Source organism: Dreissena polymorpha, chromosome 2, assembly GCF_020536995.1.
Source record: "Dreissena polymorpha isolate Duluth1 chromosome 2, UMN_Dpol_1.0, whole genome shotgun sequence".
NCBI lineage: Eukaryota > Metazoa > Mollusca > Bivalvia > Myida > Dreissenidae > Dreissena > Dreissena polymorpha.
The window spans coordinates 140,355,527-140,380,478 of NC_068356.1; the positions used below are offsets into that span (position 1 = coordinate 140,355,527).

Genomic DNA, 24,952 nt, shown 5'->3' on the forward strand with positions numbered 1-24,952 from the left:
CTTAAATATTAAGAATGTACAACAAGCCATACACATATCGCACAGTTCATGAATAATCTGCTATGTTTGCTTTCCTATTTAATTCACGTTAGGCATAGAGCTGTGTAAAGTATAAGATGGTAAAAATAGCACCACACTGGAATTGGGAACGTCCCATTTGTACACGGGTATTTTCTACTCATTCATCTGTTGTGTACTTGAATGTTTTCCATTCTTTGTGTATTTATATATTAGATTATTTTTTCGTACAATAAGGGCATTTACCATAGATAAATAAAACATTGTGCAAGTTTAAACATAATTATGTTTATATGAAGAAATCTGCAAATGCAACCGAGTTTACCAACGGCTATTATTAGATAAACTGCTCCGGTTCATTTGAACAGCAGTAATGTAGAGTACATGACGTAGCGTGTGACGAAGAAGAAAGTTTATCGCGTTCATAAACTCATTTGAATAAAGTGATAGAATGGCATAAGGGTCTTTATTTAACTATGCTAAAATAATTATTAAAGACCCTAGATGCAAAATCGTCAATAATTGAGTTAAATGGATTATTAGATGGATTTTAAAGGATAATTAAAGGTAAGATACTAGTTCTTACATGTTTTGATTTTTGATTGTACTTTTGTCGTTCCCTGATCTCGGGGAAATGATTTTAACATGGGCGCCATTGATGCATCGGATCACACACGGCATACCCATAACATTATATAAAAAACACGTTCTGCGCGTCCTGAAATTCGTCGTCCGAAGTCGGAAAACGTATTGCCCTGTATATTTTGTCAAATAAAGTGTCAGTCGCTGCAATTGTCTGTTTACTCGTCAAAATTGTCAAGGTCTTCGATAGCTAAAGAAACTTCAGCGTACATTTTATATAGTATTGACAGACCTGTACAAAGTCGCGCCAGTCAAAAATCATAAAAAGCGACATTTAAAGTAATGGTAGCCAGAACTAGGTCGTCGATGGTGTACATGTATGTTGACATCGACAGCATTTTGTCAGGAGTAATGGCCGCCATATTGGATTTTGATCATTTTCTTTCGAAAATAAAATAAATTATAGTAAAGTAAAATCTTCTTTTCGCGGTCGTAATGTGTTAAAATTCGCATACTGCGTAAAATTGAATGTAGGCATATGGTGATATTTTTACTTGTTTTACAGTTTGTGTGTGAATTTTTTAAAGACTATTTCGCGTACCAGAACAAATACATGTATATCACTACGCATGGTTACATTTGTTAGATTTTAAGCGCTTTAATGACGGAATTAAAATTATTGTTAAGGTTATTAGATCTATTTATGTTAAACGTCACGTTGAAAAAATCAAATGGGATAAATAGAATACTAGGATTAGCGTTGAATACAGAGAAGTTTATGTTGCTCGGCTCGAACACCGAAAATGCTCGCCAAGGCTCGCGCTTCCGGCGTTCTAAGCCTCGCAACATAAACTTCTCTGTATTCAACGCTAACCTAGTATTCTCTATATCTTACGCTATAACAGGTTCTCTGTATGTCGATGTGTAACAATTATTCTTACAAAATATAGACTATTTATTTAAATATTGGTTTTTAATATAAATTAACAAACATGTCACTGGTCAAATTGAAGACACCCAAACAGTTAAACCGTTTGCATGAACTACTAATATGAGCGTTATTTAACCCTGTCTGGTGATACACGTGCACTGAAATTTCAGACGCATTAGATTGAGGTATTTCATATTTTGGAGGGAATAATATATTTTCTCAGGTAAACTATTACTTGTATTTGTGAACTATTAAATTACATATAATTGTGACATAAATGAAATATTTTCTATGTTTTGCAGTCGTTATATATAGTGTGTTTATTGTTTTGTTTTATTTTACCTAGACAACTCGCCGGACCTATTTTACATGTATATGTATTTTTCTATCGCTTTCTAAAGACATATATAATAATGTTCATTCGAATATTTTATTTAAAATTTGTTTCAGAAATTCCAGTACAAAACATCGAAATGCGATCTAACTACAGTACAATAAAACAAATGTACACATTGCTTATGCGATCGATAATATAATCCTTGGAGAGCACGAACTCCGAAATGTCTTTATCTTATTCCACAAATAGAATACCCATCAAACCAGATATTTCGCGCATCAAACACGTTCGATTATCCTACAATCAGAGGTCAAATTTTTTAAGAGGGAAAAAAGCACGTTTTATCTCCTAAGATGCACACTTCACGAGACAGTGCTTATACGTGGCACATGGGAATGTGATAAATGTTCCAAAAATACGTGTTTGAGTGTTGCTTTTAAAAGCCCGAGATTTAAAATGTGATAACGACTCATTTGAATAAACATGGGCGTTATTTGTAACCTGATGCATGTGGACTATGTTATGATCCTCTTAAAACTGGCTTAATAAATCGACAGTACCACGTTTGACTGAGCTTTTCTAAATAAAGTGTGTCATCATTCAAATCCTAGTCCTTATGATATTCAACTTAATTAAGGCGTGAGTTTAGCCTTTCCACCAACCAATCAGAACCTTTCCTTAACGGTTAAATTGATGTATACAATTATTCAGCTACACTAAAGAGATTGATCATTTCATAATACACAAGAACAAACTAAACAATATGTATTGGAATAGTATTATCAGGTGTTATATTCATACGCCGTAGCTGAATATCGGCTACGTCCAACGAGTAAGTTTACGACAATAACTTATCGCTACACCGATTTTTGATAGTACCTTTTCGTGCGATTTGATTGATCGTCATCTGACGTAAAAAAATGTATCTGGTTGAGAAACACAGTGTTGTGTTAAATCATTTCTCTTTACGTCAGTTGTTTTTAATTTAAATAAACCACAACTGAAAGAGCTATATAAATAAATCAAAGGTTCCGAGTTGTAATCAGGTAATATTTGTGGTCTTTATACAAGAAACTAATACGAGCAAGAATTTCTGTCCTGATAAAGATTTGTGTGACTTTCATATTTAGCTGTATTGGAAACTGTTTAATTAATGATATTCACGATATTTCGTTCACCTATTTGTTTGACAAATTTCGTAGATACATCCGTAAATTAATATCTTTTGTAGACTGACCATATTTCTTGGTATGCTAATCACTTTATAACATATCTCTTATCGTTTGACTAGATTTCAAATACTAACGAAACTAGTGTACTAAACTTATTACATCCGCGCTTCACATTTTGACTTTCATCTTTTTATTTTCTGTAAGAAAAAAAAGTACATCTTATTTGGATTGTTTAAGACACGAGATTCTGAATCTAGTGCGTGGTTTTGTTAGGACATAAACTGTTTTAAACCTCCATGGCGTTCCACTGACCGTTCCAATACGATGATTTCTGTTTTAATCAGTGTATTCTAAGAGTAGGTGTTCTGTGTTAAAAGTATCTGATAAGAACAAGACTAACTCTTGATAGGATCTGGAGTTGCATCGTTTGTTACTTTATAAACCATTATGACGTCATGATGCAAAACGTAAAATAAGCAATTGCAACTGTTAGGCTATTAAGAATACTGCAATGAGCTTCATGTATCTTCAAAATTCTGTTTACAGTAAACGCCCATTTCTTTTATCATTTCATGAGGTCCAATACAAATGGCACTTACTCAGTCAGTTTATTTAACACAAATGATATAATTTCAAAATGATAAAATGCGTTATTTGTATAAATTGTCCTACGTTTTTTGTGTGTGAAAATTGTAAAAAATCTAATGTATTTGCAGCACATGTGGAAACAAATTGTACTTGCCATTGAACATACTTTTAAGTTTCCATGTGTTCAATAATTAACCCAATTTATGACTTGCATGTTTTGACGTTATATTTCACTTTCAAAAACGTCTACTGTTGGACCTGAACCAGTCATTTTTATGCATGTTGTTGAATAGGTTGGCATGCATATATTTGTGTTTCAACTGAGTTAAAATGTATACTTCACTTCTTCAAAACAATTATAATCAAAGCGCCGTAGGCGCTGAAGGCCTGGGGCTAGATTTAGGGTGCTTGGTAAGAAGTGTAGTGACTAAACTGTAGTAAATGTAAACGGATCCACGCTATTTTGCTGCCAGATACAGTGTACATGTATGCTGATGTTATGAAGTTGAAGGTTTTATATGATACTCGTGCTTAATATGTTTATCTAGTTTTAAACACTTCGACCTTTAAGGTAAGGTCATTCAATGGTCAAGGTCATCATAAAATAGGTCAGTGGGAAGGTCTTGTCCAAAGTAGAGTTTAGGACAAAAATAAAGTATATCCAATCATGAACCACAACGTTAGAGCATGGTCCAGCCTTGTCAGGATGGACTAAACAGGCGAAATTGATCAAGTATTGTAAGTTTGAAGAGGATATCTTTGATAGTCTTTGCGGAAATTGACATTTACAGACAACTAAACAAACGCGGACGCCGTCTACCTGGCTATGACAATAGCGTTGGTTTTGTTCTATAAGTCGAGCTAAAAAGGGAGATATTAATTAAGTTATGTGTGACTGGTAGACTATTTTCAGTCAATATAATGACAATCATGGCATTTTGAAAGGTAAGTGCTAATGATAATGAAATGTTTGAAAATGGTTTTGAGATCAATCTGAAGGCAGGGCAAAGTTACCAATACCATTGTAATAAATGAACAAGTACTTAGTGCTGAGATCAATTTAATGAATACAATGTTTCAACAACCTGTAGAACATGGAAGGTAATTGTTTTTAACATCAAAGCTTAATATAACTTGACATAATGAACTAACTAATAATCTAGCTCTACAAAATGATTTTAAAATGTTTGGAACAAAATGGTATCATGCAATTTTCGTTCTTTTGTGTGAGTATTAACATATGTACTGTAAATGTACAAGGGCTAAATAACAAAGATAAATGCACTAAAAGTTTCAAATGGTTAGACAAAAAAGGTATTATAAGTCTTTTTTATACAGGAAAGTCACCTAAAACATACCTTAGCAAAAACATTAAAAAGTGGTTGGGACGGAGATATTTATCTTAGCGGACAACATACAAATAAACAAGGCATCGCTTGTCTGAGTAAAAGTCATACAGGAATAACAGTGGATTACTTGAACGTAATAATGATTGGCAGACAAGCAAGTATAGATATAAAAATACACGAAACACAATTAACATTAATGAACGTTTACGGTCCGAACATAGATAGTCGGAGAGGATTTCAATATTGTTCTTAACCCATTATTAGAGATAAAAGAAATGGAAATCTTTAAAGTACCTTCGGCTATTTCAGGTTGTATTTCATGCAGTTAAAGTTCAACTATCGAGTGATCAGTCATAAATCCTGGTTTTATGTTGCATGTTTTGATAATGTTGCAATAGACTCGCATATTTAAAAAAATCTTATCTCCAAAATATTGCTGGTTTTGTGTTTGAGTGCCAGGTGTATTTTTTTTCATTATGATTAACTGTATGCCATATGTTTATGTAATTGTAGTTTTCAATTATGTTATTCAAAATGTTCTTTTTTTTTAAAGTAAATAATAGCTTTTGAAAAGATACACAATATCAAACACAAATATAACAGGTAATAACCAATACAGTTTAAGATAACAAAGATGCAAATCCACACACCTTATGGGAAATAATTAAAGGCAAGATACTTAACACAACAATAAGATGCAAGTCATTTAAAACAAGAGGGCTGTTAGGCCCTAAGGTGCTCACCTGAGAGCAAAAGGTACTAGACTATTCTGGACAAATGCAAGCTGATTCATGAAGATTAGACCAAAAAAGTGACTTTCAACAAGTTTTTTTTTTATATTTGACCTAGTGACCTAGTTTTTAAGCTCATATGACCCATTTTCAATCTTCGCTAAGATTTCATTGGGACAAAATAATGTTTTGACCAAGTTTCATGTAGATTGGCCAATAAATGAGGCTAATATAGCGTGAACAAGTTTTCAATAAAGCCATATAAGGACAACTGCCCCCCCCCTTCCGGGCGGCGATATTTTTCAACGTATTTTAACCATTTTCAAACTCAGCTGAGCTATTGTTAGAATAAATGTTCTGATCAAGCTTCATGAAGATTGGATAATTATTGCGACTTCTAGTGTTAACATTACTAAATAGCCATATTAAGAAAAATGCCACGCCCCCTTGCGGCCATGTTTTAAACGGACCTAAACCATTTTCTATCTGAGCCCAGATATCATAAGTACAAATATTCTGACCAAGTTTCATAAGCATTGGACCACAAATGTGACTTTTAGCGTTATAACAAGGTTTTACTATAGCCATGTAAGGAAAACTGGCCCGCCACCTGGCAGCCATGTTTTTCAACAGACCAGAACCATTTTCAAACTCATCAGAGTTATGGGTTGTAGAAATGTTCTGACTAAGTTTCATGAAGATTGGACAATAAATGTGACTTCTAGAGTGTTAAAAAGGTTTTACTATACACTAAAGCTATATAAGGAAAACTGCCACGACCACTGGCGGTTATGTTTTTCATTCAACTGGAACCATTTTCGAACGCGTTGAAGATTTTCTTGAGAAACATGTTTTGACGGACTAAAAATGTGACTTCTAGAGTGTTAACAAGGTTTTACTATAGCCATTTAAGGAAAAACTGGCACGCCACCTGGCAGCCATGTTTTTCAACCAATTGGAACCATAATTGATTTCGTCCAAGATATCATTAGAACAAATGTTCTGACTAAGTTTCATGAAGATTGGACCATAAATTTGACTTTTACAGTGTGAACAAGTTTTACTATAGCCATAATAGGAAAACTGCCCTGCCCCCTGGCAGCCATGTTTTTCTTCCAACCGGAACCATTTTTGAGCTTGTGAGAGATTTCATTGGGACACATGTTCTGACCAAGTTTCATGATGATTAAAATGTAACTTCTAGAGTCTTAACAATGTTTTATAATAGCCATATTAGGAAAACTGCCACGTCCCCTGGCACGCAGGTTTTTCAACGACAAGAAGCATTTTCAAACTCCTCCAAGATATTAATGGGACACATGTTTCGACCAAGTTTCATGAAGATTGGACAATAAATGTTATCTCTAAAGTGTTAACAAGGTTAATGTTGACGCTGCATGACAGACGACGCACAAAAGGCGATCACAAAAGCTCACCATGAGAAAGTTGTGCTCAGGTAAGCTAATAAAAAAAGTAACACACAAACTTGAAAATGAAGCCATAAAAGTCACTGAAGATCTTGAAAAACAGAAGAAACACAAATTATACCACCTCCATTGTAGAAGGAAATTCTTACAAAAATGAAATGTGCAGCTCCTTGAGATACACATGCATGCCAAATATCAAGTTGCTATCTTCAATATTGCAAGAGTATTCATAAAATAAGCGATTGGGGCCACATATATTTGACCTCTGACCTTGAAGGATGACCTTGACCTGTCACCACTCAAAATGTGCAGCTTCATGAGGTACACATGCATGCCAAATATCAAGTTGCTATCTTTAATATTGCAAAATTATTTATAAAATAAGCGATTTGGGCCACATATATTTGACCTCTGACCTTGAAGGATGACCTTGACTTGTCATCACTCAAAATGTGCAGCTCCATGAGATACACATGCATGCCAAATATCAAGTTGCTATCTGCAATATTGCAAAAGTATTCATAAAATGAGCGATTTTGGCCACATATATTTGACCTCTGACCTTGAATGATGACCTTGACCTTTCACCACTCAAAATGTGCAGCTTAATGAGATACACATGCATGCCAAATATGAAGTTGCTATCTTTAATATAGCAAAAGTTATTGCAAAATGTTAAAGTTCGCGTAAACAAACCAACTGACCAACAGACAGGGCAAAAACAATATGTCCCCCACTACTATAGTGGGGGACATAAAAATGATAATAGTAGGTATTTATCACACACACCTCAATGGCATAATACTTTTAGCACGGGCACAGCATGTTAAACACAATCAAAACAATACAAAATACTGTACAACATTTTAAAACGTAGAAACAAACACAAAACTATACACTGACTAGTAGTTAATGGCAAAGACATAACAAATCAAAGTCAAATAATAGAAGAAGCCTATTTTTCGAAACACTATAAACGAAAGAATGTTGAAAATTTACTTTACACTAAAGCTATATAAGGAAAACTGCCACGACCACTGGCGGCCATGTTTTTCATTCAACTGGAACCATTTTCAAACTCGTTTAAGATTTTACTGGGAAACATGTTGTGAGGGACTAAAAATGTGACTTCTAGAGTGTTAATAAGGTTTTACTGTAGCCATTTAAGGAAAAACTGCCTCGCCACCTGGCAGCCATGTTTTTCAACCAATTGGAACCATATTCGAACTCGTTTAAGATATCATTAGAACAAATGTTCTGACTAAGTTTCATGAAGATTGGACAATAAATTTGACTTCTACAGTGTGAACAAGTTTTACTATAGCCATAATAGGAAAACTGCCCCGCCCCTTGGCGGCCATGTTTTTCTTCCAACCGGAATCATTTTTGAACTTGTCAAATATTTTATTGGAACACATGTTCCGACCAAGTTTCATGATGATTGGACAAAAAATATAACTTCTAGAGTCTTAAACAAGGTTTTATAAAAGCCATATTAGGAAAACTGCCACACCCCCTGGCACGCAGGTTTTTCAACGACAAGAAGCATTTTCAAACTCGTCCAAGATATTAATGTGACACATGTTCTGACCAAGTTTCATGAAGATTGGACAATAAATGTGACCTCTAAAGTGTTAACAAGGTAAATGTTGACGCTGCACCACAGACGACACACAAAAGGCGATCACAAAAGCTCACCATGAGCACGTTGTGCTCAGGTAAGCTAAAAAAAAAAAAGAAACACAAACTTGAAAATGAAGCCATAAAAGTCATTGAAGCACTTGAAAAACAGATGCATAAAAGAAACACAAATTATACCACCTCCATTGAAGAAGGAAATTTTCACACACAAAAAAAAATAGAAGGAATTTATCACACACACCTCAATGGCATATTACTTTGAGCACGGGCACAGCATGTTGAACACAATGAAAACAATACAAAATACTGTGCAAACATTTTAAAACGTAGTAGCAAACACAAAACTATACACAGACTAGTAGTTAATGGCAAAGGCATAACAAATAAAAGTCATATAATAGAAGAAGCCTATTTTGCGAAACACTATAAACGAAAGAATGTCGAAAATAACAACCTCTTTAAAATAACACATCATGCTTTAAAGGAAGTGGAATAACAAGTATGTGAAGGATTACAAACTGAATATGAATATTGACAAGCTCGTTAAGAAATGCCAAATAACAAAAGTCCGGAATCTGATGGCATCACTATTGAGTGTTATAAAATATTTTGGAACAATATTTTAACACATTTAACATTTTCACTAAATTATTTATATAACAACGGAGGAGTAACCACTCAAAAAGCAAAGTGCTTATGATAATGAAATGTTTATAAATAATACCGAGATCAATCTAAATGAAGGCAGGGCAGAGTTACCAACACATCGAAAACTAGGCAAAAGCGTTCTTGAGTTATCATCCGAAAATCATTTTACTATTTCGGGTCACCGTGACCTTGACCTTTGACCTTGTGACCTCAAAATCAATAGGGATCATCTGCGAGTCATGATCAATCTACCTGTGAAGTTTCGTGATCCTAGGCATATGCGTTCTTGAGTTATCATCTGAAAACCATTTTACTATTTCGGGTCACCGTGACCTTGACCTTTGACCTAGTGACCTCAAAATCAATAGGGGTCATCTGCGAGTCATGATCAATCTACCCATGAAGTTTCATGATCCTAGGCGTATGCATTTTTGAGTTATCATCCGGAAACCATTTTACTATTTCGGGTCTACGTGACCTTGACCTTTGACCTAAAAATCAATAGGGGTCATCTGCGAGTCATGATCAATCTACCCATGAAGTTTCATGATCCTAGGCGTATGCGTTCTTGAGTTATCATTCAAAAACCATTTTACTATTTCGGGTCACCGTGACCTTGACCTAGTGACCTCAAAATCAATAGGGGTCATCTGCGAGTCATGATCAATGAACCTATGAAGTTTCATGATCCTAGGCCCAAGCGTTCTTGAGTTTTCATCTGACAACCACCTGGTGGATGGACCGACAGACCAACAGACCGACATACCGACCGACATGAGTAAAGCAATATACCCCCTCTTCTTCCAAGGGGGGCATAAAAATGAACAAGTATTTAGTGCTGAGATGAATTTAATGAACACAATTCATTAACAACTTGTAGAACATGGAAGTTGATGGTTTTAAACATCAAAGCTTAATATAACTTTGCATAATGAAGTATTAACTAATAATCTAGTTCTACAAAATGATTTTTAAATGTTTGGAACAAGAATAGTATCATGTAATTCTCTGTCTTTTGAATGAATATTAACATATGTATTGTAAATGTAAAAGGGCTAAATAACAAAGGCAAATGCACTTAAATTTTCAAATGGTTAAGACGAAAAATAGTCTTTTACAGGAAAATCACCTTTACATATTAGCAGTTGAAAATAACACCCTTTTAATAAATAAACATCATGAATTGAAGGGAACACAAAATAATTTGATGTGTCTGCACTTCCAGCTTGTTAAGTGAACAATCAATCGTGTCACATGTTATCTCACATGATGACTCGAATAAAAAGCCTCAGAAATGAAGAGGAGCAAAATACAAGTGTACAATTTGAGTATTGAGCCTTATTCTTTAATCAACCATAATCTAATCTAGAAGTAAAAGTGCACTTTTGCTTTTCATAGATAAACTTTCAAAAGGACTTTTCGGCACTACAACAATGGATCATGTCAATTTTCTTGCTGATCACATGAATAAACTAACCATTTATAAGAATGGACAACTGTATGTCAGGTATTAAATATAACATGCTACCAAACAAATTTATTGACTGCGGATTGCAATCAACATCCTCAAATATGCACCAAGTCATTGATTATGTTACAAGTATTCTTATGGATCATATAAGAGAAACCAGTAGCATACATGATGAATTAGAAGAATTTAAGTTAGGAGTTCCAGATTTAATCAATGGAAAGTCGTGTACTCAATGAATGATTTTCTGTTTACAAGATCAAGCTTGTTTTTAATTTTATAACTTCTAATTTTATAACTGAAAGATCCTTTGCATTTATACAAGGTCGAGTCTTTTCCTGTACCTATAAATGCTACATCACATGATCTGTAGATGAAACTCAAATATTAAATTTCCCTGCTTTCTTATTGATAACTAATGAGTGGCTAGACCCAATTAAACTGAATGTGTAGGGTCCAGCCTCAAGTATTGTAAAAATAATTTTGCCTAATCACTTCTTCATGTTGTATATTGGCAATCTTTGCAAATGTCAAAATCAAGAAATTATACCTACAGCAAACACAACTATATTTAAAACCCTATGAATACATGTATACATATCCAGGTGACATCAAATTAACAAAATCAAATTATTTTTTTGCCCATTAAAAGTTTTTAAGACTTGTTACTTGAAAAAGAACAAGGGCTGTTTATAAAAAATGCAAGCCCCCCATATGGGCTGTCAGTTGTAATGGCAGCTATTGTGTGAATACGTTTTTTGTCACTGAGGTGGTGGTGGAGGTGGTGATGGTTTCATGATACCAGGCGTAAGCCTTCTTGAGTTATCATCTGGAAACCATTTTCCTATTTCCAGTAAACCACTTTACTGTCTCGTTTCACTGTGACCTTTGATTTAGTGACCTGAAAATAAATAAGAGTCATCTGCCAGTTATGATCAATGCCCCTATGAAGTTTCATGATCCCAGGCATAAGGCAAAGCTTTCTTGAGTTATCATTTGGAAACCATTTTGCTATTTCCATTCAACCATTTTACTGTTTCAGGTCACTGTGACCTTGACCTTTGACCTATTGACCTGAAAATCAGTTGGGGTCATCTGCTGGTCATGACCAATGTCCCTATTAAGTTTCATGATCCTAGGCGTAAGCATTCTGGAGTCATCATTTAAAAACCATTTTCCTATTTCCAGTCACTATGACCTTCACCTGTGACCATTGACCTCAAAATCAATAGTTGGTCATCTGCCAGTCATGATCAATGTACGTATGAAGTTTCATGATCCTAGGCCTAAGCGTTCTTGAGTTATCATCTGACAATCATGTGGTGGACGGACGGACAGACCAACACACCAACATGTGCAAAGCAATATCCCCCTTCTTTGAAGGGGGGCATAACTAGGAGAAGTAGGAGCTTGTTGTAGAATGTATGAAAAAGTAGGAGATTTATAAAAAAAAACACTAGGGAAAACATGGTAAACTAGGAATGCTGAATAATGTCATGTATATGTATAACAGTTTACTGAAGTTTCACTGAAAGTACTTCCGATCCTTTTAATTGCAGTCTTAAGTTTGTTTTTCGCTCTGCAAAGAAAGATTCTGGATCTAATACTTCTTCAAGTTCTTGTGGAAGGGCAGCCATTAATAATTGTGAAGGAATTGCCCTCACAGAGTCATCACTGAGGAGAAGTTCTGTAACGTCATCTTGTGCACAGGCACTAATTACTGTAAGTGTCACATGTACAGTTGGTGGTTCGACTTTCTGGAAAAATAAGGAAATATTTCATATGGCAATACAAACATTACTTTTCAAGGATAAGGCAGCATCAGACATTAACAAAACAATAGAAGTTGTTTGTTTGTTTTAACGTCGCATTGACACGTTTAATGGCTATATGGCGCCTTTTCCCGCTTGTCATGGTGGAGAAAGACCCAAGGTCCCCTTGAGCATTTCATGAGCGGGCACTTGGGTGGAAGTTTTTTGTCACTGTGACCTTGACCTTTGACCTAGTGACCTGAAAATCAATAGGGGTCATCTGCCAGTCATGATCAATGTACCTATGAAGTTTCATGATCCTAGCCATAAGCGTTCTTGAGTTGTCATCCAGAATCAATAGGGGTCATCTGTAAGTCATGATCTATCTACCTATCAAGTTTCATGATCCTAGGAATAAGCGTTCTTCAGTTATCAACCGGAAACCATTTTACTATTGGGGTCACCGTGACCTTGACCTTTGACCTAGTGACCTGAAAATCAATAAGGGTCATCTGCGAGTCATGATCAATGTACCTATGAAGTTTCATGATCCTAGGCATAAGCGTTCTTGAGTTATCATTCGAAAACCATTTCACTATTTTGGGTCACCGTGACCGTGACCTTTGACCTAGTGACCTGAAAATCAATAGGGGTCATCGGCCAGCCATTATCAATCTACCTACGAAGTTTCATGATTCTAGGCATAAGCGTTCTTGAGTTATCATCTGGAAACCATTTTACCATTTCGGGTCACTGTGACCTTGACCTTTGACCTAGTGACCTGAAAGTCAATAGGGGATATCTGCAAGTTATGATCAATCTACCTATTAAGTTTCATGATCCTAGGCCATAGTGTTCTTGAGTTATCATCAGGAAACCATTTTACTATTTCGGGTTACTGTGACCTTGACCTTTGACCTAGTGACCTGAATATCAATAGGGGTCATTTGCGAGTCATGATCAATCTACCTATCACGTTTCATGATCCTAGGCCTAAGCGTTCTTGAGTTATCATGTGGAAACCATTTTACTATTTCGGGTCACTGTGACCTTGACCTTTGACCTAGAGACCTCAAAATCAATAGGGGTCATCTGCGAGTCAAGATCAATGTACCTATGAAGTTTCATGATCCTAGATTCAAGTGTTCTTGAGTTATCATTCGGAAACCACCTGGTGGACGGACCGACCGACCGACAGACATGTGCAAAGCAATATACAATGTACCCCCTCTTCTTTGAAGGGGGGCATAAAAATTCAACTCCCAGAGCGAGGATGGAACCTACATCTGTGAGAGGCAAGTGATCTAAAGTCAGCCACACAATGTCGAACGCTTCTTAAATTGAATTAAATTAAATCGTGATAATCTTGTGTAGAATCAGATTGATTTTTTATAAGAATACTAATTAATTTTTATGTCTAGACAGAGCAACTCGGGGATTTCAAAAAATTTTGGGGAAGGTACTGGATGGATTCTTTCAAATGGGAAGGAATGTGTTGTGAAATCTAGAATTTGGGAAAAACCTAAATAGAACATACTTTTACTCAGGAACAAGATACCTTTAGTAGGCCTTTTACATTGGCTTTTAAAGTTTTATACAATAACAACAGGTGACATTTAGCATTGACTTGACATAGACTAGAAAAGTGTCCATAGGACACGGGTGCCTCCCTTCACAGCTTATTATTTACATGATTAGCAAAAATCTTACAAGTCTTAAGTCTCTCATATTAAAAGCAACATAAATTAACCAAGGGCCATAAATGTTACATGGCGCGAATCTTCACATGATGAGCAACAAGCCTATTAAGTTTCGGGACTGTAGGAATAAACTCTTTTAAGTATAATTCTACTAAGTCAGGGGTTACAACTCTGCTTTACCAATTGAAACAAAACTAAATAAAACTCAGATGCACAACTTCACATAGTGAGCAATAATGCTAAAAAGTTTCAAGACAGTGACTGTAGGTCTTTTCTTTCTTGAAGTGTCAAGACTGTACGCCTTATACTTTAATAGATATGCGCAAACTTTATTAAGTATAATTTTACTAAGTCGAGAGCCATTACTCTGCTTTCAGATATTGAAATCAAATGAAAAACCACAGGTGCACAAATTTACATGTTAAGCAATAAGTGTAGATATGCATATCACAAACTTTTTTCAGACGCACGGAAGAACAGCAAACAGACGGACATGGTTTTTTTTTGGGGGGGGGGGGCACAAAAATAGGCAACTTGTCATGGTGTTCTGCCCACCATTAGTGCATCTTAGCTAAATTATTTGAAAAATCCTTAAAGTATGCAGTCAAAATGTTTACTTACAGTAACTGAAGTTGTGTAGGTAGAATTGAAGCTGGTTTTAGTTGTGTACTTTGTTTGGTAAGTGTGTATTGTCAAATAAGTGATTTTGACGAAATCCCCAGTTCTGACGTTTTTGTTAGTGTTTCTCCACAAAGCCACTTTTACTCTGTCCACCGTTTCATCCTGTATGTAAATTGTTCTCATCTTTGACGGACTTTTCGACTTTCCTACCAGGATGTCGCCCTCTTCTTCATCCTGTATAACATGATTACATACATATTGAGTTATTAGCAAAATGACAACAGCTGACAGTAATGGTGTGCATGACTTGAAGGATATACAACATGCTGACCAATATTCCTGTTAAGTTGCATGTCTTTAGCTCAAGCAATTTCGAGGTTCACGCGATGCAGCATTTTTGGACAGACACACCCACAGACAAGTTTCATAAAGAATGGACAATACATGTAGCCTCTAGAGTGTAAACAAGGTTAATGTTGACGCTGCATGATGCATGACAGACAAATGGCGATCACAATAGCTCACCATGAGTATGTTTTGCTCAGATGAGCTAAAAATGGAGTGTAAAAGGGTTAAGATTAGTAATTACAAGCTGTTTTTATGGAGCGTTAATTGTATAAGGCCTAACGAAAAATTATGTTTATTTCCGGTTACCCGATCGACCGTCAAGAGTTTACCCGTGACTGCAATTCTTTTATAAAAAAATCGCGAGTGGACAACAACGATATTGTTTGACACTATTTGGTCCCTATGTAGATCTTTAAAGGCCTGAACTTTAAACCACGCCGCTATCTTTGAAAACGGCCGACTGCTCAAGCGTAGTGGCTTGACAAGAAGGCAGAGCTGCCATTATCTTCCACCATTTTGGAATTCAGGGTAGGGGAAAAAATTCCAATGACAAGGCACAGTCATGTTTATATCTAATACAACCTGACTTGTTTAAAAATGTTAATACACCAGTGTGAAACAGAACTTGATTATCACAAGAAGGTCAGTATCGGTAATATCTTGATTTGTTTTGTGCGGTAACCTCCAGTGTGAAACAGTACTTGATTATCACAAGATGGTCAGCATCTGTAATACCTTGATTTGTTTTGTTCGTAACTTTGATTTATATTATTTGAATCATGTTGGTACAATATGAGTACGAACATCTAATAATTCCAAACATTTTCGAACCAAATATAAAAAAATATCCGAACCTACTGACCCTCATTGTTTTGAGTGTGTAACCGGAAACATACATGTTTTTGTGTTCGGTGTAAGGTAAATGTGCTAGTTACAAATGCATAAAATCACCATCCAAAATATGGCAGATGACTATTTTGTAACCATGTTTGAACAGGTTTAACATGTTGGTGCATATTTATACAGTAATCTACTATGTAATTTTGTATGGAACACATTAGGGGACTTAAATGAAATGAGCGCCATCGCAATAATTAGACATGTTTTGCAACCAATTCCAAAGGTATTATAAGTACACTGTATTATGTGAATTTGGAATTAGACATCAAACTGGGAATGGACATTGTGTTGTTGATATTCTAAAACAAAACTGTTCCTTTCATGTATTAAATTTATGTTTGTAATGATTTATTTAAACTTCAAGCTTGATAAGTAATAGGATATTGCTTATTAAGCTTTAAGTTCATTTTAATTGTAGTTTTCAACTGTGTGTGGCATGGACAGTTTCATTTTATGAAAATTATTAAAAAAACAAGATCCGTTTGTGAAACACAATGTCCCCCTATATGACGTTTGACTTTGTAGAATGACCTTGACCTTATGAAGGATGACCTTGACCTTGACCTTTCACCACTCAAAATATGCAGCTCCATGAGATACACATGCATGCCAAATATCAAGTTGCTATATTCAATATTGCAAAAGTATTCATAAAATAAGCGATTTGGGCCACATATATTTGACCTCTGACCTTGAAGGATGACCTTGACCTTTCACCACTTAAAATGTGCAGCTCCATGAGATGCACATGCATGCCAAATATCAAGTTGCTATCTTCAATATTTCAAAAGTATTTATAAAATAAGCGATTTGGGCCACATATATTTGACCTCTGACCTTGAAGGATGACCTTGACCTTTCACCACTCAAAATGTGCAGCTCCATGAGATACACATGCATGCCAAATATCAAGTTGCTATCTTCAATATTGCAAAAGTATTCATAAAATGAGCAATTTTGGCCATATATATTTGACCTTTGACCTTGAAGGATGACCTTGACCTTTCACCACTCAAATGTGCAGCTTCATGAGATACACATGTATGTTAAATATGAAGTTGCTATCTTCAATATAGCAAAAGTTATTGCAAAATGTTAAAGTTGGCGCAAACAGACCAACAGACAGACCAACAGACAGGGCAAAAACAATATGTCCCCCACTACTTAAGTGGGAGACATAACAAACAGTTTTGTAAAAAAAAACATTTTAAATGATGCTATTATATATGAAAGTATCTATTTTAATTATTATTTGTTAAACTAAATCAATACAACATGTAAAACTGCATATTATGATTATGCACTGTTGAAAAAACAATATAGTCCCATATTGATGTCCTATTCCAACTCCACAAAATACTGTGTTATTAGGAAGTATAATTAAATTAGGTTTACAACTGAGAAAACTAGAGCTTTGTCACAGACGTGATAAAAACCCCCACATGCTGTATGGACACAGAATGTTTTGCATGTTGCCTTCACAAAAGCACCTTGATGAATGTTGAAAAACGCACTAAGTGACCCTGTGACCTAGTTTTTGACCTGGCATGACCCACATTCGAACTTCAGTCTTGGATTACACTCGACTGATGATCGAGTTATGATTTTTGCGTCTGTCGAGTTAAAATTCCAAGCCAGTAGCCCGATCGTATAAGTGCTTTTTTCGTGTTTGAACTTAGTTACATGGCCGAAATAGCTTCCTATTGTTATAGCTTCCTCGGCATTCCAGAAATTGTTTGTTCGGTACCGATTGTGCCCAGGTTTTTATTTATTGATTTTTGATTGGCTGGTGATGGCCATACATGAACGATAACTGACGAAAAGTCCTTGCTACTTTCCTAAAATCTTACAATGTCCACCATCTTAAAATATTTTAAGTGATCGATTTGCAAAGTAAAGCACTGCACTATCAGCTTAACATATTGAAAAGCTAATGCTAACAATATTATCTATTTATTACGGATTAAAGAAATTTGTTTTCATTGTCTGAAATTAAACGATATGCACATTTACTTCATGTGCAAAACACATACATCTTTCGGGCATTCTTTTTTTGGATACAGTGTTTTTCGTCGATGTTAATTATTTTATTTTTTATTTTCGACTTTCTTTATAACATTTTCTATACAATGACGAATACAGATGCGGTGATACGAATGGTCTGGTTTATACTATTTTGCATTGTATCCTTGAGTTACCAGTTTAAGTTGATGTGTAACAAATAGTTGACAATATCAGATTAAAAAATACATATTTACCCTTTGCATGATGGGAAATTTGTCGTCTGCTAAAATGTTGTCTGCTGAATTTCTAAAATTAGCATTTTCTTTGATTTTTTTCAAAGAATATTATCAGAATAGCAAATAGTTTGGATCCTGATGGACGTTCTGTGGCGTCTCATCTGGATCCAAACTGTTTGCAAAGGCAGGGGTGGCGACATCAAATGTCCGAGTTGCCCGAGTCGTACATTTGCGTGCCTGGGCAACTGATTTTTTTCAATTCAGTTGTCCGTGGACAACAAGTTTTTTAAAAGTTGGGTCCAGGTATACAAAAAAATATATTATATTAAAGCCGTAATTAAGTTTTACAAAACCGGATGCTGACAAGTGATTACATCGTCAGTGCTATTTGCGGAGCAATCAAGCTAAAATACGAGCACTCTCCTGCGCAGTGATCTCCCTTATTCTATAAGAGACCAGGAGCATGCCGCATTTTAAACATTCAGCCCAACTGTTAGACAGTGTACAGACTGGTTTCTATATTTTTACAATCAGAGGGAAATAAAAAGTATTAAAGTTAGATAATCAAAACACGGTCTACCTTGTTATTTAAGGCGACTTTTATTGTAAAAATGGAACATTTAGTTTTTTTAAATCTTCAACAACGAAGCAGAAACCCAAAGCTTTGAGCAGTCCACCTCCCAAAAAAACTAAGAAAGATCATGATAAAAAATATGATCTAAGTAAACGCACCAGAACTTTTCAAGAAACTTGGCTCACAGATTTTCAATGGTTACCAGGTGATGATAATCTAACTACCAGTAGCGGCGCAGAGCCTCAGTCTGATGAGGTCGACATATTGAACTAGTTTAATTTGTTAAGATTACGATGTCATGTTAAAAACATGTTTTAATAACACTAGCTTTGCAAGATTAAGTTTTAGAAAGTCTTTATATTGTTTATAATATACTGCTATCATGAATGTACTATTGAAATACAACTATAAACAAAACTAGCAAATCATATTCATTTTGGTATATTCCACATTGTTTTTTATTTATTAATAAATACTTTTATAATTTATATAAACATTAACGGACAAGTGTAGTTCAGCAACGGACAAGTCAAATTTCCTAAATGGTTGTCCGTGGACAAGTATAGTTTTTTGAGATTTCGCCACCCCTGAAAGGCCTTCAAAATTCGGTTCCCGCACTGAAAGGGTTAACCAGTAATTGCAACTAGAAAGATGAAGGGCTCTGCCCTTTATTGTGGTTGGGGACGTGCGACACTTGACCCTCAGTCTTATTTTCCAGATTTCACATTTGGGACAATTGACACCCCTGCTATAGAAGCCTATTCAGAAGTAAATCGGTAATCCCCATTGGGCACTCATTGAGTAGATGCTTATTGAACAGTGTAGTAAGTTGATCTCTCTAGACACTTTCACTAGTATTATTACCGGATGGATTGGATTAGGTCCAAGACTAACATATTTACAAATGTTACAGAATTATAACTCTAATTCGGGCTAGTAAGAATTGATTCGGGCTATTGAAATTTCCAAGCTGGTAGTCTGATCAAGCTAGTGCCTCAAAAAAATAATACCAAGACTGGAACTTGGCCTAGACATCATATAGATACAACTTATGATTAAGTTTGGTGAAGATTGGATGAAAACTACTTGAATTTGAGAGCATACAACATGCTGTATGTGACCCCGTGAACTCGTTTTTTGACCCGGCATGACCCATATTCGAACTTGACCTAGACATCTAGATAAAATTTCTGACCAAGTTTGTTGAAGATCGGATGAAAACAATTCGAGTAAGAGAGCGGACAACCAATACAGATCAGATGGACAGACAGACAAGACTCCTATATACCCCCTTTAACTTCGTTTGTGGGGGTATAATGAAATTATAAGCCAATGAAAAGAAGTAATATAAATACCTGAATGACTTTCCCGCAAACAGTTGTTTTGGTTTTTGGAGGTGACCTTAGTGCTTCTCTCAATGAAACCATAGGAGCCGCTGGTGGATTGACAAGAGCCTTACCCTCTTGTACTCTGCTGTCAGGGACTTCAATTTCTTGTGTTGGGAACAGTCTAGATGTTCGGGTTAGAATGATATACCCATCCCTTCGGATGAAATTTCTCAACATTATTGTTTTACCTTCAATAAGTTTGTTGAATTGGGTTGGGTCATACGACACAACTTTCACAGCTTTTTTGTCATCTGCTATAGCAACAGACTTTGACTGCTTTGTCTCACCATTGGCATTAGTATATGTCTCTGGACTGCTTGCAAACACAACTCTGCCCCTTGCAGACTTGTCATAGGGCATGCTTTGGTCCATGTTCATGATTTCTTCTAAGGTTGACATCTGCAAAGATATATAGAACAAATGTAATTTATCAAACAAGAGTACTGCTTGTGGGTGCCAACGCTTAACTGCAGTTGTTTGTTGCCCTAGCATAACTCGATAACTGAAAAATATTGCCCAAATATTTATGTAACTTTTCATACAAATATGCCTCGTCTGTATAAAAACCTATTGCAAGTTTGAAGAAAATGTCCTTATATTGAAGGAGATAGCTGCATTTTTAAAGAAATTTGCTGAGTTGAAAAGGGGCATAACTGTGAAAATACTGCCCACTATTTTGTGGATTTCCAGTCGTTACACCCCCTGGACGTTACACCCCTAGTCATTACACCCACTAAGCCTGGACACTACACCCACCAACATGTAAACATAATTGATTAGGTTACTAAGGTGTGATCATACCTACCATGGGGCACACTTCACTTGATTAATGATGTTTCTGCTTTAATGTGTGTCCAATGGGGGTCTGTCCAAGTGTTTTTTATTGTTTGTTTGTCTGTATGTCTGTCTTATTGATGTGCAGTGTTAATTGGGAAATAACAATTTTTTGGTGTGAAAAACATTTTTCTTTGGTCTTTTCAAATAAATTGTTAATTATCAAAGTGTAATAATAACACCTGAAATTAAAGGAGTTTGTTCACACCATTATTATTAAAATTCATAAGAAGATGTTGTAGTTTGATTTTATTAATTCTAAAGAATATTGCATCTTTATGTCGTGGCAAAAGAATATCAAAACATCAAAGGTAACAAAGTTAATAAGACAAATACTCAATGCAAATTGTTTTTACTCATTGTCCCCGTATATACCGGAACAATTTTAGAGAATATCATACTATAGGTATACATTGTTACTCTTTCAAAATGCCCCCAAAACAAATATTTTGGTGTATTGATTCAAATTGTAAAAAAAGCGTGTTATTAGTTCTGATTTTGCTGTTTCATGTGATAATTGTGGATTATGGCAGCATATTAGATGTGGTGATACCGGTAAGTCATTTTCTTCCTATTATAAACATTGTAGATCCATATAATTTGAGCTCCATGACATCATGCAATTTTGGACCTTAGGGCATTTTCCGTTGTTATCAAATGGCCTTGTAACTGATAAATAATTTAAAATACCAACTTGGTTTAAGCGTATTAGCTGCTCCATTATTGACCAATTTATATTTGTAAATACTCATTTATAAACTTTAACCTACACAATTATATAACTTATATAATTATTAGTCTCTATAAAAACATATCCATTAATTATTAATAATTAGAAACAATTTGTTACATTTTAACCAACTACATCATGTGGAAAGTTTGGAATCCTAATAATACTTTCTTATTTTTACATAAATGAAATTCAATATAATGGTCTTATGATTTACATTTTATTAACAAAAATATTATTTTTCTATAAATATGAAATGATATGTAACAGAATGGTATTTATGCAGGAAAAGGGAAATGGGTGGAGACATGAGGGATTATACATGTAATATATATTTTTGTTATCATTCAAATAATTAAGTTGATTTATGTTGCATTAAGACTCATGCCCTAATTTAGTGTTTTAAATCATTGACACAGTTTTGTGTCATCATTTATGAAACACAGTTTGTTAAACTAACAGTAACACTGGGCCACTTAGATAAACATTGGACCTATTTGGGCCACATTAGGGCCAGACAAAGACCCTCTAACTGTTTATTAGGGGCCATAAAAGATACACAGACTTAGTGCCAATTGGGGCCCTCCCATAAACTGTGAAAACATGCTTTGATTGCTACAGTAAGTGACAGATTCCTGTTAATTGTGTTTCAATATAAAAAAGTACATTGGGACTCTTGAGATTAGTGAGTAGGTTGTACGTGCGGCTGAATATAAAGTATAGAAATTGTCTAGAATTGTGAAAACTCACTAGCACGAAGTGTATATACTGTTCAAAGTGAAATGGGATTTCTTGGAAATATTATTTTAGTTGTTTTTAATCAATCATAATTTGTATTTTATTTTCAAGTTATTTCTGTCTGTATATTTCTGAAAAAAAGTATTAATGATTTAGATGCATATTATTACATTTGGTGAAATAAAAAGAAATGTTTAAATTTAAGATTGTGTTTTGTTTATTCTAAATATTTTTTTTTATTTATCATTATTTTTATTTTATTTTCAAAGTTTTTTCTGTCTGTATATTCTTGAAAAAAGTATTTATAATTTATATGCATATAATAACATTATGGTGCAATAAAAATAAATGTATATGAATTAAGATTGTGTTTTGTTCATTCTAAATATTTTTTTTATTTATCATTATTTTATTTTGTTTTCAAAGTTTTTTCTGTCTGCATTATTTATGACTTAGATGCATATTATTACATTATGGTGAAATAAAAATAAATGTATATGAATTAAGATTGTGTTTTGTTTATTCTAAATATTTATTTTATTTATCTTTATTTTTATTTCTTCAAGTTTTTTCTGTCTGTATATTCTTGAAAAAAAGTATTTATTATTTAGATGCATATTGTTACAGTCATTCTGGTGAAATAAAAATTAATGTTTTAAATGATGGCTGCTCAATTAAATAATTTGAGCAACCATTCATCTCATCAGTGTCATCTTTCATGACAAATCCAATTAGTGGTTCATAAGTTGATTACACCTTTCTAATCTAATCAATATCTTGGTGGGTGTAATGTCCAGGCTTAGAGGGTGTAATGACCAGGGGTGTAACGTCCAGGGGGTGTAATGACTGGACACCATTTTGTGCAACATGTTTAACAAATATGTGTTGTCAGTATAAACAACGAGTACAAGTTTGAAGAAAATATGTTTAGTGATTTTACTTACTTCTCACCAAAATGATCAAGATACAAGAGGTTTTACACCTTTGTACAGCTGATCAACCGTGCCTTTGATTGTCGCAGTCGGCAGTCCATCGAGCCAGTGTCAACTTCTTCGAGAAGTGGACACTAGTCACACTCTTTTTACACATTTCGCCGTAATCCAATACATTCAAATTACACAACCAAAAAACCCCAACCGTCGTCACTTGTGCAGACATTTCTTAAATCATCGTAAAAGAAAAAGAAAGATACAATAATTGCTAACAGTTGTACGGTTGTTTTGCGTTTTATTAAAAGTAAACCCACTAATTGGTCACGTGATTTGAAACGTAGCACATCGTCATCAAAATGGAATTTTCTTTGATAAAACGGAAGTGAGATTCTCGCATGAATATGCAAACAATATAAAACCTATGCCGTATCCAATGCTTAGGAATTTTGCTTCAATAATATTTTATTACACGTTCTATGACACTTTCATGTTATATAGTTATGTTCTGTATTCACAATGCGGGTTATTGAGAACTTCTTTGCAGGGACCTATTTGTTTGTATAGGTCCCTCTTCTTTGATTGCGCATGAATGACCGCCAAGTGGTAAATCGGACTTTTCCAAATTCATTCATTCGCGGTTGTTTTGGCAGCCAGCCAAGTCACTTTATTCCAAAAAACGGTTTAAGTACTTTGGCCTAGGGGCTTAGCCCCAGGCCAAAAATCATTATTTTCCAATTGCAAAGTATACCATATTATACGGTATTGCAGCTTTGTTCTGTCAAAAAGTTATATTTTTAATAAGTACATACGCACACCTGTCATATAAAAAATGTTCTTGTTTGTAGGCACACTTTGGATCTGTCTGGTGTGTGTAATTAACCCCATAGCACGATCAGCCCCTTATTAATACATAATATTTCTTATAATAGTTCTTGCATGATGCACGATGCATATTGCTAGAAGGTAAGCATTTGTCTACTTGAATGCGAACATTTCGTGAAACGTTGTGCAGGAAGGTCTGTGGTGTTTCGATACATTTCTGTATTTGACAGCGGTATTCAATGTATATGAAAATAAAATAATTGTGTCTGTCATGAACACATATTAGTACTTAAAATGCGTTTGTTTACAGAAAGGGATGACCATTTTGGCTAATTAATAGATTCATTCCATTGTGCTAGTGCATTGACATGAATTTAACAATTAAAGTCAATATTACCCAATATGGAACGGTCCATTTGCTGTAGAAGCTTATCGCTCGTTGCATCTAACCATATCTTCTTATCTGATTTTGTTCCTCATAG

The 24,952-nt window shown here is 34.8% G+C and overlaps 1 protein-coding gene across 1 annotated transcript; it reads right to left on the reverse strand.

The window, feature by feature from the left end:
• Positions 1 to 10,336: 10,336 nt before the first annotated feature.
• Positions 10,337 to 23,946, reverse strand: LOC127869217 (uncharacterized). The gene is made up of 3 exons (XM_052411593.1): positions 23,661 to 23,946; positions 20,382 to 20,813; positions 10,337 to 12,649 (listed from the first exon to the last, which is right to left on the reverse strand). Exons 2-3 carry the CDS (start codon positions 20,811 to 20,813, stop codon positions 12,407 to 12,409), a joined length of 675 nt encoding a protein of 224 aa, XP_052267553.1. The 5' UTR covers positions 23,661 to 23,946; the 3' UTR covers positions 10,337 to 12,406.
• Between the last annotated feature and the right edge of the window lie 1,006 nt (positions 23,947 to 24,952).

Bases quoted from the DNA above. Each gene is read 5' to 3' on its own strand.
- LOC127869217 (XM_052411593.1), bottom strand. From the start codon at position 20,813: ATGTCAACCTTAGAAGAAATCATGAACATGGACCAAAGCATGCCCTAT. The intron at 12,650-20,381 runs GTATTTATATTA...TTATTTTTCCAG, and splicing joins TTTGCGGGAAAGTCATTCAG to AAAGTCGAACCACCAACTGT.